General features: G+C 38.1%; 1 protein-coding gene across 2 annotated transcripts in view; it reads right to left on the minus strand.

Moving 5' to 3' along the window:
- Positions 1–17,596, minus strand: part of asic2 (acid-sensing (proton-gated) ion channel 2) — a 446,952-nt gene extending 429,356 nt beyond the window's left edge. Inside the window, exons 1-2 of one of the 2 annotated variants that reach the window (XM_051104559.1) lie at positions 17,522–17,596; positions 7,726–8,357 (exon numbers count right to left, since the gene is read on the minus strand). In XM_051104559.1, the coding sequence (XP_050960516.1) occupies positions 7,726–8,340 (615 nt within the window). In that variant the 5' untranslated portion in view covers positions 8,341–8,357; positions 17,522–17,596. Of the gene's footprint in view, positions 1–7,725; positions 8,358–10,865; positions 11,509–17,521 lie in introns of those variants that run through there. The other variant, XM_051104553.1, reaches the window with a different exon arrangement.
- Between the last annotated feature and the right edge of the window lie 3,305 nt (positions 17,597–20,901).

Here is a 20,901-nt window from a genome sequence, read left to right on the forward strand (position 1 = left end):
AGTGTTTCTTTAGTGCCAGACTATTAGCATACATTAGCACCTACTGTATCAGCCCACATGCCGGGCGGAAGGAACACGCAGACACAAAACGCATAATATCCTGTTCACGGTCGGCTCTGCATGTGAAGAATTTCATCAGGTCATGCCATACCAGACTCACTCCTGTCTTTGATATCTGCTGCCTACACGTGAAGCACTTATCTTTAAAATGGAGGAAATCTTCAAAGTAAAGCAGCTTGCACAGCCATTTGATGTCCTGGCCTCTCAGTGTGTGATAACACACGGACTGTCGATGGACAGAGGGTCATGACAATACAGAGAGGGCAGTTCAGTAATATAGACAGGATGTACACTTGACTCGTGTGATAGTATGTTCATTCTCTCTCTCAAGCTCTCTGAAGATACATAAAGAGAAGCTTAAACCATTCTGGCTTGACTGCAAAGCGGTTACAACCAAGAAAGTGTATAATATCCAGAGAAAGCTGTTAGCATTCACAATGTTAAAGGGTTAGTGTGTCATGGTACTCTTGTAAATGGCAGAGGAGACTGACCCGGAAGAAACTGTTAAATGAAGTTGTTATTTTTGTTTTCTTTGCACACAAAATGTATTCTCGTAACTTCGTAAAATTACGGTTGAACCACTGATGCCACATGGACTATTTTAACAATGTCCTTACTACCTTTCTGGACCTTTCTGGATGCAGGGTCAGAAAGCTTTTGGATTTCATCAAAAATATCTTAATTTGCGTTCCGAAGATGAACGAAGGTCTTACGGTTTGGAATGGCATGAGGGTGAGTAATTAATGACAGAATTTTCATTTAAAATAATGCAATAAACATTTACCAAACAGCAGAAAATGTGACTCAAATCATTCTAATGTACACTACTGATAACAAAAATGAGAAGATAAAAAATATAAAATGTAATCATATGTGATGCATCATGCAGTGACTTCTGGAAATGTCCTTTTACTGTTTGCAATTTAAATTATATAGACATACGTATAACTATATAAAATGCAATTGTCAATCATTTACAGTTTTCACCATATATGGTAAGTTATCAAAATTAACCAATTAACATGTTTTCACTGTAGTTTTTTTTAATATATATAAAACTTACTAACATTTTTAAATGCATTTAAAAAAAAAGGCAGAAAGTACCTAATCACTTAATCATCTGAGCTGTAAATGTCATGTGACTAATTACTCATCACCAGCTGTTGGTAGAGCTGCACGATTAATCATTAAAATATCACGATCTCGACCCAAACACCCATGTGATCCCATTTTTAAATGGCAACGATTTGCTCATGTCTGTTAAACATTCAAATCTACAATCACACTGTCGCTAAGACAGAGAAGCAGACATTTACCATTAGGGATGTAACGGTATGAAAATTTCCTATCACGATTATAGTGACCGAAATTATCCCAGTTATCAGTATTACAACGGTATTGTTAAAATGTACTGGAAATGTTCAAAAAGTACTGACACATAAATCACTTCACCAAGTTTTATATTTAAAATCAACAAACAACAAATAAAATGACTTTTTGTTTGGATAATCACTAAAACAACAGCTAATGTTAGCCTACCAATGATGTCTGGATTTTAAATGACAACATGACTGACAACAGTTTAACTAATAGCATGTTCAAATATTTATATGCAAATTTTCAAATAAAGCTGTGAAAAAGTTTCATAAAAAGATACCTCACATTTCAGCTTTTAAATAAAGAAAAGGGTTAAGTCAAAATGATAACTGATTTAATAAATTATTATATGTATTTTATCTGTTCCATAAATAATCTAGATAACTGGTCTGAATTGTTTAAATGTGTAGAATACACTTAATCTTGTTTTTCATCAAGCGGTCAAATTTTTGGCTACAGCAGGGCATGCAAATCCGGTCCGTTTTTTTGGCCAGACAAAAACTGCACACAAGCTGAATGTAAATGTAAGTGTTTGTAAATCCACTGTATGACACTAGATGGCACTTATGGGAAAGCTGAATTACAGCTGTTTCCCGTGAACTCCCGTGTGGATAAAGCAGCACTGCCATTAAGAACACTGCTCTAGGTATTACATGGAGCGAAGGTGAAAACAAAATGCCATCGAATCTTTTCTGAAGACAGTCAGAAACATCAGAGGTACATTCATATAATTAATTCATTCATATATTCATTATAATTCCCGATTTATGTTTCTGCCATTGGGTGCCCAACCCCCAGTTGCAACGTGAAACGTACGGACTGCAAATACATCAGTTACCAAATAATACACACGTTATTTCTATGAGGGTTGTGCTTCACTAAATAAAATGATTTAATAAATACCTGTTTACAATAAGCACTTATTCACGCATACACAGGACAATGTTTGAGGGCGCACACATAATATCTGAGGGAGCGCAGAGCCATGATCACTATATATATGGGAGAGGAAGCCAGCTGCTAGCCGAGAGGATTCGTGCTGGCACACTCTCATACAATAATGCACTCTTGATATTTACCAATAAAATAACACCAAAGTGAGTGCTACTCTTTTTTCGTGAAACTACTCTGTGTGCCATGTGCAAATGAGACTGTTACTTAAAACTGCGCTTTATGCTGTACAATGTTTATTTATCATCAGTTGTTCAAATCGCGGTAATCAAATATGGTTTTAATGACAATTAAAATATGAAACGGTAATACTAACCGTGAGGACTTTTATCATGATTTATCGTCAAACAGTCTTTTCATCTACACAGTATTATTTCTGTCTTATAATCATTTATATTATCACAGAAATACTGGGATCAAAGTTTATGGTTCAGATTTAAACATTGTTGTCTACGACAGCGATCAAAATAAAGCAAATCTCTGTTTAAAAGTAACTTGCACTTTAAACGTTTGTGTCCATTGCATCATGACTTATTCATTCAAGAGATAAATCATTCAATCATTTAAGAGATTTGAATCATTCATTCAAGAGATTCATTCAAAAACGCTGATTCATACAGTAATTAAACAAGTGAAGTATTTATGAGTGAGTCATTGAATCATCCATTCAAACCACTTTTTAATAATTTTAATATTAAAAATTCATATATTAAGTATATTTAAAAAAAACATGAATATTAAAATGTTTAATAATTCATTCAAATGAATTAAATACTTTTAAATAGACTGCAGTAATAATATTTTCTACACATTATTTTGTTTAGCTCAGATTCGTGGGAGAATTGTGATCTCTGAGACAAAAAAAACGTGATTCTCAATATATCCAGAGTCGTGCAGCTCTAGCTGATGGCACCACAAGAACGGGCCCACAATCCCTCGACCGGCACCTGAACTCAGTTTAACCTTGATACATTTTTCAGTAGTGTAACAACATCTCAGCTATTTACAAAATACTAAATAAAACAAGCTACTTTACTCAAAAAAAAAAAGTCAAGAGGCAGCTAAAGCAATCATTAAACGCACACTCCCATAATGTCTCCCTCTTCTAAGTAAAAATGTCCAATTCATTTTAGCAAATTGGTTTGTTCAAACAGCTCATTTCAATTAACCGTCTCGAAAAATAAAAATAAAAAAGATTCAGGGCCATAAAGTCCCTGCATGCCATTTTACATGACATTTTTGAAACCAAGATATCAAAAAACTGTGATTCATTACCAGTTACATAAGAGTTTTCAGCTTAGTGTCCCATTAGCTGTATTTATAGTAAATTATTTAATACACATTAATGCTTAATTAATTATTTGATTCAAATGAATGCTTAATCTTTAATTGTGGTCTTTGCTGTTTTTGTATCAGATACTACTACATAATCATCCTTAAATAGCTTCAGTGTACTGTAAAGAGCTAATTTTTTGTTAGAAACCTTTACCCCTGTTAACTAGAACACCGCTATTTAGGAAGGAGCAAGAACACTATTATTCCTTTCTGCTGCAAACACTGACTCATACTGTACATCATCAATGAAAGCAAGAAGAGACAGCACAAAGCAAGCTGGTGCATGGCGTGTGTGTGCAAGTTTGTTTATAATGTGCTTGTGTGCGGTTCGAAGCACTGAGAGCCCACGTGTAGCGACTTGGGGGGGATAAACAGACCTCAACCCCTGAGGAGAAGAGCAGCACTCCAACTGAGTATCACACCAGCTATCAACCTTCATCATCTCAGGCCTCAGTGTCAAGAAAAACACATTCTTTAAACACAGCTGCAGCCAGCATTTACATCTTCACTCCAATAAACTACTAAAACCACTTAGGGTGTACTCACAATAGGCATGGTTGCCGTGAACCTGGCCCGGGTACGATTGTCCCCCCTCCCCACTCCCCCTCTGGCCTGCACTCACATAGGGTTTCAGCATTCGTGCCGGAGCACGCTTACTTCATTATGGTACGACGGTTTCAGGATAAACAGGAAGAGCGGCGCTCTCGCTGAACGCAATGGAGTCCATCGCTCTGGTTACTTTGTGGATAGTAATTTTGAGTCGTTTGGTCCGCGGTGGTCCACAGCCCTCTCACAGCCTGTTGCTAAACAGGTCTATCGCTTTTGTGGCATGAAAATTTTCACGCATTCATGCTGCTCGTATGAGGAGGTTTGCAAGGTACCAGCTGAAGTGCAGCAAGGACTTTGCAGCTTTGATTACCGACTACAGTTCCCGTACATCGGAAAAAAAACGTGACGTCACGCGTCCTGTTCTGTGCTCCAGCACGGTTAGCGCTCACACTACATGCGAACCACACCCGAGTCCAAATGAACCGTGCTCTGGCACACCTCTTCCAAGCGGGCCAGGGACGGCTAAATGAACCGCGCCCGGGCACCGTTTGGAGCACTCACACTAGTCAAACGAACCGCGCTTTGGTGGTCAAATGCACTTGGGCACGGTTCAAACTGCCTAGTGTGAGTACACCCTTAGACCAGTTACACCGTAAAAAAATAAAAAACACAATTTGTTGAGTCAGCTTAAAATAATTTGTTACCCTGCTTGCCTTAAAATTTTAAGTTGAGTCAACTCAAATAAGTTTATTCAACTTGAAATGTTAAGTTGTACTAAGTAACAACTTAGATATTTGTGTTTGCTAAACTTAACAGATGGGTAAGTAACCCAGCTGCCTTAAAATTTTAAGTTGATTCAACTCAAATATCTAAGTTGTCACTTAGAATTTAACATTTCAAGTTGAATAAACTGTTTTTGAGTTGACTGAACTTAAAATTTTAAGGCAGCCAAATTACAAATTATTTTAAGTTGACTCAGCAAATTGTTTTTTACAGTGTAGAGTGAAATATTTAAAGCAACAACTGGTCCGTTTCATTTGATGTGTAAAAGCAAATGGCTCTGTCTCCCAAACCTTTTATTTGTTGTCGTAGGCTGCTGACACTGAGGCTTCTTAAATTTGTAGTCAGCAAATAATGGTTCCAAAGATACTTTGAGAAGGTTTTGTTTGCGTCTTTTGTGGCCAAAGTGCATTGTGAGAGCTCAGCGAAAAATGTGGACGGAGAATCGAGGGAGATGCTGATTATGGCTACATAAAAGAGTTTGTAAACAATAGAACGAGATGCGAGCATCAGCGAGCCTCGTGAGGTTCACATGAGGACCAAAACATGCTTGAGTGGCTGTTAAGAAAGCTGGCTGTGAAGAAGGTCTCAAATCAGTGGCTTATGGGACTCTGTTTCAGTTATGACGCATTTTATGTAGGTGGAAGACATCATCGATTGGTTTCGTGACAGAGCCATTATGTCCTAAACATATTTTTGGAGAAAACCAGAAAGTATCTTAGAGTTCCTAAGGCTGGGTTCACACTACAAGATCAAATTTTATAAGATCTTCAAAATTTGAGAGACCACAAACATGAGGACCAAAAAAACCTAGAATAAACCATTTGACTCGTATAGCGTGTGGCGTGTCACGATGTGACAAAGACAGCACGCCACACACCAACAGATTTTCAACCAGAGTCCCGACTGTGAACATGGGAAATCTCGCAAAATCTCTCGAGATTTGAGAATAAACATCACACAACAGTTCTATATGAGTTTAATTATAACGAGACAGTTTGTCTTTGCCTTATGTTTATCCACACTGGAATCAACTGACAGACAATATTGTTTGGAAAAAGGTTTGGTTAATACCTAATCAATATTTACTGTAATTACAAAAAGGATTTACCCAGCAAAATATTATTTAGTAAAATTTAAATCTGATTTAGTTGCTCCTTTTATGTCAGTTGCCCTGAAACAGTGGTACATTTATTTTGGCATTGCCCTTTTGTAAAACTATTTTGGCAAAATGTCTGTGATTTTATTGTACAAAATATTGATAATCTTTTTGTTTTGTTATGGACATTTGTATTTTATTATTTATTCCCTGCAGAACAGCAAAGAAAATCACAGTCATGTCTACATGATAAATCTTATTTTTTGAAATATGTGAATAAACATATTCGTAAGTTTTACTGCAAAAAAGGTTTTTTTGTCTTTTAGGAAGGAAACGGAACATTATAATCATACTATACGATCTTCTATGAAACAAAAAGCACTTAAAATGGCAAAAGTATGTAAACGCTTTAATATTTTTATATAAAAAATTGGATTTGTATACTGCCCCTCTAGTGTACAACTGTTTATATCATATATAATGTTTGTCATATACATGTAATTTCATCTTCTTAAAAAAACACTTGATAATAAACATGGTGGACGATAGGCAGGAAGAAATTTTGATAATAGTGTTTGGAATGATTTTGATAGAAAATTCACAAGAAAAAAAAAGAAAGAACAGAAAAGGCTTTAGGTGAAATCGTGAATCCTCCGTCTCTGCTGTCCAAATCTTTTTGTGCTGCGCCATGGCTGCCTTTGTTATGCTTTCCGTCTGTCAGCTCACTTTCTGATTGGATATTGTTTCATTTCACGTGATAATCCGCGCGTTTGTCCTTGGGGTTCCCCCCACACATCAGGATTTCCGATCATATTTAACATTCACTCACTCTTAACACACCTCACACCACAGGAAAATCTGCTAAGATAATGTTTAGAACCACCAAGATAATCAGACATTACCTAGGATTGTCAGAAGGGGAGAAACCGTCCCAAAATCAGCCCGACTATCTTGTGGTGTGTACCCAGCTTAAGGTAGAAACTGTTTTACTCTTAACACTCTTTACACTCTTAAAAATAAAGGTGCATCACGATGCCATCACAAACCTTTTTTGTCTAAATGGTTCCATAAAGAACTTGTAACATCTGAAGGTTCTTTGTGGCGAAAGAAGGTTCTTCAGATTATAAAATGGTAAGAAAGAGATGGTTTGACTGAATCATTCTTTGTGGGGTTCTTCTGTGGCACCGTTGTGAAGAACCTTTTAAAGCACTTCTCAACATATCATCAATGAGCCCATCACACTGCATAAGAACAGAATCACAGTTAAGATGAAAACAGCTGCACCTATAGAGTGAAAACAAGCTTTTCCAGCCACACACAGAGTAAAAGAGTAGCTTAATAGAGTAGTGAAACTCTTCACGCCACAGCTTAGCATCCAGAACTACACCATCAGCAAGAATCAATATCATCATTTCTTTACAAACCTTGGAAACAGCTGAACGACAAGGATAATCTTTAGAGCTAACAACACTGAGCCTATAATGCTTCAGTCCACAGCAGCAAAACACACTTCTTCCAAGTCTATCGAGCCTCAGAAACATACCTTATAAAAGAAACACCTTGCAGACACTCACCGTTTTGAAGTCCTGGTGGCTGCACTCCTGGCCCTGGAAACGGCAGTAGAGCATCATCTCCTTCAGGTCATGGCCCACTCGTTCAGTGAACTCCCGCATGCTGAAGGGCTTGGGCCGGTAGTTAGTGAAGTTGGATTTCTCCGTGAGAAAGGCCAGCACGTGGGGCTCGGCCAGGTGCGGCTCGGGGATCTGCAGGTGCACGTCCAGCAGGGCCAACAGTTCCCCGGCGTGGTAGAGGTCATTCTGCGTAAGACGTGTGAAACGGTAGGTGTTCAGATTACAGACGGTGACGGCGGGAAAGACTAGGCTGCCAGAAACCACAGCATCCACACTGGTGACGTGGGGGTAGGAGAGGAAGTAAGCCAGCCGCTCTGTGCTTTCCAGGACAAGTAGGACCAAGCTGGCCAGCAAGGCCGCGCTCCAGAGCAGACGGCGTGAAGTGGAGCGGTAAGAGGAGGAAGAAGAGGAGGACGAGTAGGGGAAGATGAAGCGTAAACCGTGCAGGGTGCTTCGATGGGCGAAGGACTGCCAAGACGTGGGGCCTCCCAGGCTACCCATGCCTCCGCTTTCGGTCTCACGGCTGGCCTCGCTTCCACAGCCCTCCTTCAGGTCCATCGCTGACACGCACACACCTGCAGGCAGATATACAGCGATTGTCAGCTTAAGCCCGGGCACCTTCTGGCATCTGATTCTGGCTGTATTTCACTTCATTAGAGTTTTACAGGCACATCAATAATATATCACGAAATACAGAGTCTTTCTTGAAGCGGCGGGGTTTGACACAAACATGAAGAGACACTGTGACACTGTAAGGCTTTATGAAAAAACATAAAACTGAATGTAGACACCAGTGAGAGAGAGGATTTATATAACATGAACCCTACTGACCAAAGAAGCCGTAACAGTTTTAGACACAGAAGGAAGAAAGGAAAGGAGTGAAAAAGAAAGAAAAGGAGAGGAAAGATGGAAGGAAAGTGAGAAAGACAGAAGGAAGATGAGATGGAGTAAAGAGAAGAAGGAAGGAAAATGAGAAAGAAAGAACAATAAGAAAGCAAGAAGGAAGACGGGCATGAAGCACGGAAAGAAAGAAGAAAGGAAACAAAAGTGAAAGATGGGATAGAAGAAAGGAAGAAGAAAGATGAGGGGGAAGGAAACAAGGAAAGGAAGGAAGCAAGGACGGAAAAATAAGAAGGATGAAAAAAAAAAGAGTGGAAGGAAGCAAGGAAAAGGAGAGGAAGGATGGAATGAAAGAAAGAGTAGAAAGAAAAAGGAAGGAAGCAAACAAGAAAGGATAAAGATGGGATAGAAGAAAGTAAAGACGGAAGAAAGATGAGTGGGAATGAAGCAAAAAAGAAAGGAAGGAAGAAGAAAGATGAGAGGAAAAGAAGGAAGGAAGCAAGGAGGAAAGGAAACAAAAAGGAGGGAAGGAAACAAAAAAGGAAAATAATAGAAAGATGGGATGAAAAAAAGGTGAAGGAAGGAAGCCAGGAAGGGAAGAAGGATGGGATGAAAAAAAGAGTAGAAAGAAAAAGAAGGAAGGAAGGAAAGAGGGGAGGAAAGAACGAGGGAAGGAATGAAGGAAGCAAACAAGAAAGGACAGAAGCAAGGAAGGAAAAAATGAGAATGTTGGGATGAAAAAAAAGAGTGGAAAGAAGCAAGGAAGGAAAGAAGAGAAAGGATAGGATGAGATAAAGAGTAGAAAGAAAAAGAAAGGAAAGAAGGAGGGAGGGAAGAAAGGAAGGAAGAGGACAAATGGAAGTAAGGAAGGCAAAAAAGACTGGGTGGAAGGGAGGAAGCAAGCAAACAAGAACGAAAGTAAGAAAGAAAGGAGAAAGATGGGATAGAAGAAAGGAAAGTATGAAGGAAGGAGAAAGATGGAAGGGAAGGAAGGAAAAAAGGTGGCAAGCAAACAAGGAAGTAAGGAAGGAAGGAAGGAAAAATGAGAAAGATAAGATGAAAGATAAAATAGGTGAAGGAAGGAAGCAAGGAAGGGAAGAAGAAAAAGAATGGGATAAAAGAAAGAAAGGAGGAAGAAGGAATAAAGGAGTGAAAAATGAAGATTGGAGTGATGGGAGTGAAGGAAGGAAGGTGAACAAGATTGGGTAAAAGGAAAGAAGCAGGCAAATAAGAAAGAAGGCAAGGAAGGATGGAGAATGATGGGATGGAAGAAAGAAAATAAGGAAGAAAAGAGAAAGATGGGAGGGAAGGAAGGTAAGAAGGAAGCAAGCAAACAAGAAAGGAAGGAAGCAAGAAAGTCAAAAATGAGAAAAATAGAATGAAAAAAAGAGGTGAAGGAAGGAAGGAAGGAAGGGAAGAAGAAAATGTGACAGAAAGGAGGAAGGTGAAAATGATGGGGTGGAGGGAAGGACCAAGGAAAGAAAAAGATGGGACAGAAGGACAAAAGGACAGAAAGAAAAAAGGAAGAAAGAAGAAAGATGGGATAAAGAGAGGAAGAGAAATAAACACGAGAAAAAGGAAGCAAGTAGAAAGAATGCAAAGGAAGAAAGTGAAGAAAAAGGATGAAAATACAGGAGACGAAATAAAAAATATATAGTCAGACAGAGACAAATCAAGGTACACAGACCCCCTGACATCATAGCCAAACTGTCTCCTGTCCAATCAGAGCGAGCGACACACATAGAGAGAGAAAGACAGGGTCCATTGAACACTAGTAGTCAGAGCTGCTCCTATAAATAAATATCAGGTTGGACCACAGATCTCTCACACACACACACACACACATCACTGAGTGAAGGAAGAACAGATCTCGCTCCAGTTAAGCAGTGTGAGAGGGTGGCAATGGAGTGGAAGATGCTGCCCAAGGGTTTCCCTCCGTCTGTCTCTCCACCCACTCCATCATTTCACCCCACTCCAAATGCCAGGATCCTCCTTCTCTACAGCATCTCCCTCCTCTGTTTCCTCTCTCCAACTTTCTCCCACTTGTTTAAGAAAATGCCCAGAGCAAACACAGCATACACTTCTGAAACAAGTTTGTATTACAAACAAGAGCCATTCCCCAAAAAACTGAGAGGAAAAACATTACAGGGCTTCAAAACTATCCCATCCCCCATAAACAAATTCATGCACGTGCACACACATACACACACGGTCACTGGACATCCAATGGCAATTCTAAGCACCTCACGTGCAGCTTAACGACACAACATCCAGCCGTACATGAGTGTGTGTGTGTATGTGAAAGAGAGAGAGACAGAGAGAAAGAGAGAGAGAGACAGGCAGAGGGAGGCGGGTCAGAGAGGGCTGGAGAAGATGTTGTCGTTGATCCTGAGTCGACGGAGTGTGTGAGCGCGAGCTTCTCCCAGTCGCGCGCTTCCCGCGCTAGTCCAAGCAAACCATCACGCGCCCTGCGCTTCCCGCTCCTCTTCCAGCCGTATCCACGCGAACGACAACTGAGCCGGTAGAGATGTGAGATACCCGCACACATTCACATGTAAAAACGCCAACTGAGGTAAAAAGAGAGAGAGATGCTCGTTCGCTCTTGCTCTTCACGAGTCGCTGTGCCGTCTTTCCTCTCTCGCGCTCGCTTTTCTCTCCTCTCCTCCCGCGTGCGTTCATACTCCACTCCTCTCCTCTCCGCTTAGAGCGTGATGGATGGATACAAGAAGCAGATTGTGGGTAAAAGGAGGAACGGAGAGACTGGAAAGAATCAAATACGAAAAAGGGGAGAGGAAGGGAACACACAGAGTGAGAAAAGAGGGGGAGATGATGACAGATACTGTATTTGGTGCCCGGCGGGCGACTATCATCACATTGAAAACGTGTAATGGAAACTGTGTGAGGCATCTTTAAGTTTAATGCTTGCGTGTGCACAACATTCAAGGCAGCGACACTTGAGGGAGGGGGACTGGGAAAAGCAATATGACTGAAAGAGATAGACAAGAAAAAAAGAGAGATATAAAAACAGGGATGTAGAGAGAGAGAGAGATGCTACAAGTGTGTGTTGTAATGCAAGCAGACAGGACAAAAGAGAGAGAGAGAGAGCACAAGGACTGTGAGATGAAAAATAAGATGACAGCGGGAGCTGAATTTGGAGGAAAGTACGGATTTGCCAGAAGGGGATAAAAATAAAATTTAAATGGATGAAAGCAGCTGGTGAAAAATTTGATATATGTATATAAAAAAACATGTCATTCCTCCGTCTTCGAGCACCACTGTAGAAGATCATTCCACAATACTTTTCACATTTATTTCTGCTTCCATCTCTGACAGTCATGTAGCACGACTTTTCGGAAACGACGTCGTCTACGCCACGCTTTTCACGGCTCATCTGGCTGGAGACGCCAGACCGCATTAAGACAGCAGAGCCTGAGGAACTGGACGGCTACTTGAGCTCTCTTCACCTCTCATCAACCTTACCAGATCAAGCAGACGAGACAGGAAGAAGCTTGTTTTATCTTTCACAACAGACCGTAAATGTCTTTCTCTGTTTTGTTTTTTTGTTTCTGTTTTTTCTTCTTGGTTAGGTGAGGTGGAGAAAATGTTCCTCTCTATTTCATTGCCCTTGACACCCATTTCATTCTCCCTCTCCCTCATCAGTCTCTCTGCCGCACACTTTCATTCTCTCATTCCAGTTGCCTGATTTTCTCATCCGTTTCGGCCCTGGGTACGCAGATGTGAGGAACAGAGAAGGGGAACGAGCAAAGAGGTAATTTATGAACCTCTGCAAATACATTTACGCAAAATGGGTGTATGGGACACACACACACGTATAAACACACAGCTCTGATTCTAAGCGAGGAGAACATTTGGCACACAGATCAATAGACGAGGCTGGAACTTTATACTGAAGCTTTGACAGCCTGTAATGACACGAACTCAGCTAAAGCTGTTTGGAAGAGCAAAGAGGATATGAGACACAGTCATGACCTGACAGAAAAATACATACTGCCTGAAGCATCATGTCCATTCATCTGAGTTAATATTAAATGCAACTTTCAAAAATAAATGACTGGTATTCTCAAAAAAAAATGTTTTTTACAAAAATGTTTTTAAATGTTTTGAATTATGTTTTGAGGGGAAAACCATAAATACAGTAATAACAGTAATATTGTGAACATAAAATACATTTGTACATAAAATACAATTCTTCTATTTTAATATAATTCAAAATGTAATATACCTTTGATGGCAAAGCTGAATTTTTAGCAGGCATTATTCCAGTATTCAGAATCACATGATCTTTCATTCTGTGCTGCTTAATATTCTGATATAATTTTATTTTCAAGATTCTTTGATGAATACAAAAAAAAATTAAAAAGAGCAGCATTTATTTGAAACATCTTTTGTAACATTATAAATGCCTTTACTGTCACTTTTGTCCAATTTAATGTGTTTCTGCTGAATAAAAGTATTAATTCCTTTTACAAATAAAAAAAAACAAACAAAAAAACAAAACCTTATGTCACTCAAAACTAATTTTTTGTCCAGTGAAATACAATTAAAGCAGCACTTTCTATTCCATTCCAATTAATGGCTGTCAAGCTGAACTGCAATTTTGGTTGGTTTATAAAAAAAATGATTAGGTCAGTGTCCTTTTTCATACTAAACAAAAATGTGCAAGTCTAATATTTTTTTCCCTTCGTCGCTACTCACCAAGTGAGCTGGAACTGGCACTGGAGCCTGTTCCAAAAAAAAAAAAAAAAAAAAAGGATGACGCCCATTTCCACTGCCATATGGTCCACAATGACAGCACATTGACATCACACTTCACACTGTAACCTTGTGTTATTCTGCCTGATCCACAGAACGAATTTTTAAAAGATATTTTTGACATGTACTTACGCACTGATTCTGTCTGATACTGAGAAACCAATTATTTTCATGTTATGGCTGATGAATGGCACATATTAAAAATGTAATAAACAGGTCTTTGGCTAATCTGTTGCATCTCACCTGCACCACAAAAACATTTTTTTTCAACTTCAACTTCAATACAGGACTTTCATAACATCAGATTTTCACTACAGGATTATCTGTTCCAAAAAAAATCATGATAATGATATATTGCAATGTCTAAAGAAATCCTAAAAGAAAAGCTATTAGTCAAATACATCTTTACTTATATTTTGTTATTTAATTTTATATTTGAGGCCAATAAATCACATCATTGCATACAAAAGGAACAATTACACAATTGGTATCACGTTTAAAATAAATTCCTTATCATCACAGAATAGAGGGTTTGCATTCACATCACGATTTGGTCAGTTAACCAAACGCACAGCCATTTGGATATAAACAACATTATTGATTGCACGGTTAATGTACTACTGAATATGTTGTTCTGCTAATTTATGATGTCCAAACCATGAAAAAAATGTGTGGGAGCTTCTAAATCAGAGAGAAGGACTAAGTAAGCAGGAAAGGGCGCGATGGTTTAAAAAAACTAGAGTTAATAGGCGGTAAAGATACGTACGAGCAGTATTAATTAAGATATTAGCCTAATATTTCACCTACCTGACCAGGAAATTATAAGAAAACACAAATGTTGTCAAGATACTTGCCCTGGAAATCCTGATTCAATTTGGCCTTTTGTTCCTCAGACCATTTTTTTCACTCTTCTCCTTGATTTGTTATAACTTCTGACAGTCTATAGTACTCTAAAAGTTTTTGCCAGTCCGACCGATTAGTACAGCCGAAAAACATTACAATAATTGACCATTTTCAGCAGCAATAACCAGCATATATATATGCGAGTTTATTTCAGTTCAGTGGCATCGTTTGCATTCAGTGCCGCCAATATGGCTGATTGATGACGTGTCGTGAAAACACTATGCCCTCCAGTGTCGAGTATGAATGAAACATGTAAGAGTTTAGCCCTCCATAAAGCTCACATCAAAAATAGAAAGAAATACTCCTCTCTAAAGACATTTAAAGTAAAATACAATTATCCATAAAGTTTTATCCAAATGAGCACACCTTGGGCTAAAAGCTCAGAAAAAATACAAAAAGGCATCAGCAGTCGACGCCAATAGCCTTGTGGTTAGCATGTTGACATATAGCGCCATTGCGCTGCGGGCGACCCGAGTTTGAATCCTGACCTTTCCCGATCCCATCCCCCTTCTCTCTCTCCCACTTTGCTTCCTGTCCTATCCAAATAAAGGCAAAAAAGAAAAAAAAAAGGCATCAGCACTTAACAGGATAATGTCACATTTCCTATTTCAGGGCTAGCAAAATAATGCAACTAACTCTGTACACTGGTGAAATCTGCAGGATGATAGAGGTGGAGAAGGGTGAACAGGTTGGTAGTGCTGCCCCCTTTTGCGCTTACCACTGATCGAGAATTTCTGCAGACTGGTGCATTTAGCATTGCGGATTGGCGAGCTAACTTATTTGAAGTGCGGGTAGAGTGTCTTGTCTGTTGTATCTGACAACTTGCTTTTGTACAACATTAGTAGCTGTGCACTGCATCTGGTTCTGTTTTATGACGGGTGATAACTGTGCGTCCACTGAATCATTTTTTAGCCAGGAAAACATGGCAGGCGCTCTACTGAAAATGCACAGCTGTGAGCATTTGAAAGCCCAGCATTTGTTTCAGTTGAGACACTGTGGTTGCTATAATATGGAATATCCACTGAAGTAATCCACCTTTTTCCATCAACACAGAAGTAAGCCTATGGGTGACATTTCTGGTTCATTATCCACTATATGGAAATAACAAGAAAAATAACAGTGCAGTAAATGGTAGAACTGTTTGCATTACAAGTGTGTTTATAATTAAGATAATACATTGAAATAATTTGACAAGACACCAATTTGCAATATCAAGCAGCAAAATGAGCTGTTTTATAGAGCTAAAGGATCGGATTGGAAGCCGCACCCATACAATTTACAAATGGCCGCGCCCGCTCTTACAAGAAGAAAAAGGCAGATGCATCATGAATGAAATGTTTCTTAACACATTATTTTTCATAACAATAATATGGCAGTCTGGCTCCATCTGGTAAAGACATAAATACACAGAGAATATGATATTAACTTCTCCACTGTTGTAGTACAAGCGGGGTGTGACGGTTGGTTTGTATTAGTCCCGCCCCTCCTAGACTGTGACTAGCTTACTAAAAAGTGACAGATTTACCACATTCTTCAACTCTTGCACCTAGAAAAAATGCCCCAGTAGAGCTTGGCACGCTCCAGGCATTTTAAAAAATGTGGCGCTCCCATTGAAACCAATTGGAAAAAAACACACTAGCAATACCTCCACATACACTAGGATGTCAACCAGATTACTGTTGATGGATTATTTATTATTCCAGCGTTATCATACGTGTACTATTCATTTTCAAATATCATGGTTATCGGCGATACCACTATATTGCAACACCCATTTAACAAGGTAAGGATATTTGATTTTTCTTTAAATATCACAATTACCATGCCTTGTAACCCCTGTGCTGTTTAATTCTGTTCTGCTCCATCTAGATGTTTTTAAACAACGCTTGTGTGAACAACCACTTGAACTGCAAAGAAGGCAGGAACAGGAACAGAAAACAAGACACATGCTGAGTGTTTTCACAACAGCTAAACTTGAACAAAAATCTTTTTTTTTCTGCCAAGTAGCCTCCTTTCCTCTGGAAAACCACATTTAGTATATATATAGAGAGAGAGAAAGTTCTGTCACACTTTATTTTAAGGTCCACTTCCAAAACAAAGATTCACATATAATGTACTCACCCCCTTTTCATCCAAGATGTTCATGTCTTTCCTTCTTCAGTCGGAGAGATTTTTTTATTTTTTTTTTTGAGGAAAAAAATTCAGGATTTTTCTCCATATAATAGACTGATATGGTGCCCCGGTTTTGAACTTCCAGTATGACAGTTAGGGTATGTCGAAAAACTCCCATCTCATGTTCTGCCTCAACTTTAAAATCATCCTATATCACTGTTTTACCTTTTTTGTTAAGGGTGTTTGATCTTCTTTGCACGTTTACTTTGCAAACACTGGGTCGGTACTTCTGCAGCGATGTAGGATGATTTTGAAATGATTTTTGAAGTTGAGGGAGAAAATACAACTGGAGTTTTTTTGCAACATACCCTAACTGTCTTGAGCATTTGAAAATAAAAAGTATTTAAACTGTACCTTTTTTTTAATGAAAATAACTGATCATTTCGCTAGATAAGACCCTTCTTCCTCGGCTCTGATCGTTTACAACCGCATTTAAACTGCATTTTGGAAGTTCAAAATCAGGGCACCATATCAGTCCATTATATGAAGAAAAATGCTGAAATGTTTTTCTCAAAAAACAATTTCTTTACGACATTATCTGTAAATCTTTGTTTTGGAAGTGGACTTCTTTAACAAACCATTAACTACAGCTTTTGCATCAATAAAGTCTTAATTTGCTGCTTATTAATAGTTATAAGGTAGTTGTTAAGTTCAGGTATTGGGTAGGATTAGGGATGTAGAATATGGTCATGCAAAACAGGTGCTTTATAAGTAATAAACAGCCAATATGTTAATAATAGGAATGCTAATAAGTAACAGGTTAATAGTGAGAATATATACACACATACATAAAAACATATATTTCATTTATTTTAGTTTTTTAGTTTTAGTTTCATTTTTTATTCTTTTTATTTAAATGTCTTTTATTTCATTTCAGTAATACATGGAAATGAGAACTTTCCTTGGCAACCTTCTGAAATTTAAACTCTTTTAGTTTGGAAATATAGAATTGAAAAAAATGTCAGAAAAACAGAAGAGTATTGCTCTAGTTACTGATAATCGTGACAATTTCTCAGAGTTTAAAGACAGAAGCTGTATGCTTCACAGATACCTGTAATTTTCAAGAAGTAACAGCAAGTTGACAGCAGGCAGGGTCACTCTCATCACTCTTAACCAGTGAACTGCACATCACAAGACCTAAAGTAAAAGTAGTGAGAAGAACAGACCTGTCTTGGTAAAATAATGATTTAGACCAGCAGATTAACCAAGCACTTCTTCTAGCTACACATCAAATACATAATTCACCAAGGGGAAATACATAACTTTTTTTAATAAACTTGGCACATACAAAAAGGCACGATGGAGGCTCAGACGGTGAAGGTCGTCTAATCAATGCTTAAGAGTTGGGTGATTGATCCTTCAAGTGTCTCGAACAATCAACGGCTTTTCAAACTGACAGAAGACCCGATACTGATTAAATCTGGCTTCTGTTCAAGTGTCAGTTAATTACTCGAGGCAAATTACTAAGACCTAAAGAAAAGAGACGGAACAGTAGTAACGTCTTTATGGACTGGAGCTAAAGACCTTGTGGAGGCACATTAGCCTCAGTAATGACTCGGTAAACACGCTTCAATCCGAGTCTGATCATTAGAGCGCATGTCGCCCCCTAGTGACTGATACACATCTTACAAATGCCTTTCTAGAAGAGATTATTAGAGCGATTCATCTGAGAGAAGCTAGGCGAGCCACGATTGCTAAGGGTAAGTGAACAAATCTATCATTTTACAAAAGAAATATAATACGTCTAAGTAACACGTCTATTTATCCCTTTTGCATAGCAATTAACCGTCCAAATGAAAGAGGACATATTAAAAACGAAGGCTATAATTTGACATCCACTGATAATCCCTATCCTCCATCGCTTGCATATGCCATTCACAGCTCGTCTCGCGTCAGTATCTCTTTGGAGGCACTGATATTGCTGACAGCTGTAGGGCTTCCAGACTGTTAATGGCTTAATGAAGCGAATAAGGCAAGGTCCCTGTGCCCCCTCAGCTGCAGTAATGAGCAAAGTTTAAACACGGATTACTCCTCCTCTGGGCCCTGGATAAAACTCCCCATTCATTCTTCAAGTAACAAGAGACATGTGTGACATGCCGACAGATTAGATCAGATCCAGTCTTTGTTCTGAGGCTCAATACTAAAGCAGTGTCAAACTCTGGCTTACAGGTTTATTAATGGACGAAAATGCCTGTGAGAATTTCAAAGTTCAGATCAAATGCGATTGAAGATGCGTTTAGCCATTTAAAGATGACATCGCTTTTGATGAAACCAGAGCTTTTCGAACAAAATATTCGTAAATAACAGTCAGGTAGATAAACAAAGTCTGTACCTGCTGAATCACATATTACTTAAGAAGCAACTGTACAAAGTTTGATCCACCCACCTATTTTAGTTGCTAATATGTAGTTGCAATATTGCTAATTGGTGTGTCTCACCATATTATTTTAACGTATTATATTAATTAAAGGCACACTGGCTTGTAGTACAAAAAGTTTTACCGGTTACTGCATGTTGTTGTTATTCTCGTTGTCTCCGCGGCTGATGTACCGGAAGTCTCGCCCATAGCTTACTTCTGTGTTGAGGAATAATGTGGCAGGGTAAGACGCCCCCGCTTAAGAATTTAAATAATTGTAAATAATTTAGATATTTGAGTTGAATCAACTTAACATTTTAAGGCAGCTGGGTTACATACCCATCTGTAAAGTTTAGCAAACACAAATATCTAAGTTGTTACTTAGTACAACTTAACATTTCACGTTGAATAAACTTATGAATAAACTTATTTGAGTTGGCTGAACTTAAAATTAAGAAGTTGTAAAATATTTAGTTTATCTTGTGCAGTCTGATGATGCATCAACCAATGCACTGTAAAAAATAAACAACACAATTTGCTGAGTCCGCTTAAAATAATTTGTTACCCTGCTGCCTTAAAATTTTAAGTTCAGTCAACTCAAATAAGTTTATTCAACGTGAAATGTTGACTTGAAATGTTAAGTTGTACTAAGTAACAACTTAGATATTTGTGTTTGCTAAACTTTACAGATGGGTATGTAACCCAGCTGCCTTAAAATGTTAAGTTGATTCAACTCAAATATCTAAATTGTCACTTTGTATAATTTAACATTTCAAGTTGAATAAACTGTTTTTGAGTTGACTGAACTTGAAATGTTAAGGTAGCCAGGTTACAAATTATTTTAAGTTGACTCAACAAATTGTTTTTTACAGTGTGTGATATCAAGGGAAATAAACATAATCACTTGCTAATTTAGTTATTATAGCACCGAAAGTAAAATTATTTAGAGTTGGGTAAATTGGCCCCCTACCTGGGGCAAGAAGCCCCCCTGGCTAAATTGTACAGAATGCATAAATGACTATCATTATTTACATTGTTTTAAAAAGTTTAATAAAAAATTGTGACCCTGGACCTCAAAAACAGTCATAAGGGTCAATTTTTTGAATTCTTAAAGCTGGGTAAATAAGCTTTCTATTGATGTATGGTTTGTTAGGACAATATTTGGCCGAGATGCAACTATTTGAAAATCTGGAATCTGAGGGTGCAAAAAAAATCTAAATATTGAGAAAATCACCTTTAAAGTTCTTAGCAATGCATATTACTAATCAAAAATTAGGTTTTGAAATATTTATGGTGGGAAATTTACAAAATATCTTCATGGAACATGATCTTTACTTGATATCCTAATAATTTTTCCCATAAAAAAATAAAAATAAAAAAATTGACCCATACAATGTATTGTTGGCTATAGCTACAAATATACCAATGCTATTTAAGACTGGTTATGTTGTCCAGGGTCACAGTTGCGCTTTGACAGTTTACTTGAATAATCTCAGTAAAACAGATTCATATAAAAGGTAAATATATTCATCACTTATGGCATATGAATATTTACATAATTAATTGCCATATTTCATAATAGCAATATAATAAATGCAAATTGAATGATTTCACACAACTAGCCTAAATGTCTTCATTAAAAACAAAAAGGTGAAGATGTCTGAAATGTACATTTAACTCATGAAATTATTGACTGATAACCCCATGAATATATAAACACCCCCAACTAATGGATTTTATTCTCCTCCACCTCAAATGATAAGTTATCCAGATAGGACAGGAGATTTAATATTTAATCAATTAATTATTCTACACATGGAACGAGGTACACCAGGGAAGACTGAATAAGTAATTGCACCGTCATGACTTCATAATCACTCACAGTGAATAAACCTAATCTAGAAATCAATAATACACAGAGCGACATGCTGCTGAGACGGTGAGACCAAGGAAGCACAGAGCAGTTCATAAAATATGAAGATTAATCAAGGCAGGTAAAAATGTAAACTAAAAGATGGCGGTGAAAGACAAAGAAACAGGCAGGCACTTCCAATTATAATAAACGAAATGATCAA

Source organism: Labeo rohita, chromosome 3 (genome assembly GCF_022985175.1).
Source record: "Labeo rohita strain BAU-BD-2019 chromosome 3, IGBB_LRoh.1.0, whole genome shotgun sequence".
NCBI lineage: Eukaryota > Metazoa > Chordata > Actinopteri > Cypriniformes > Cyprinidae > Labeo > Labeo rohita.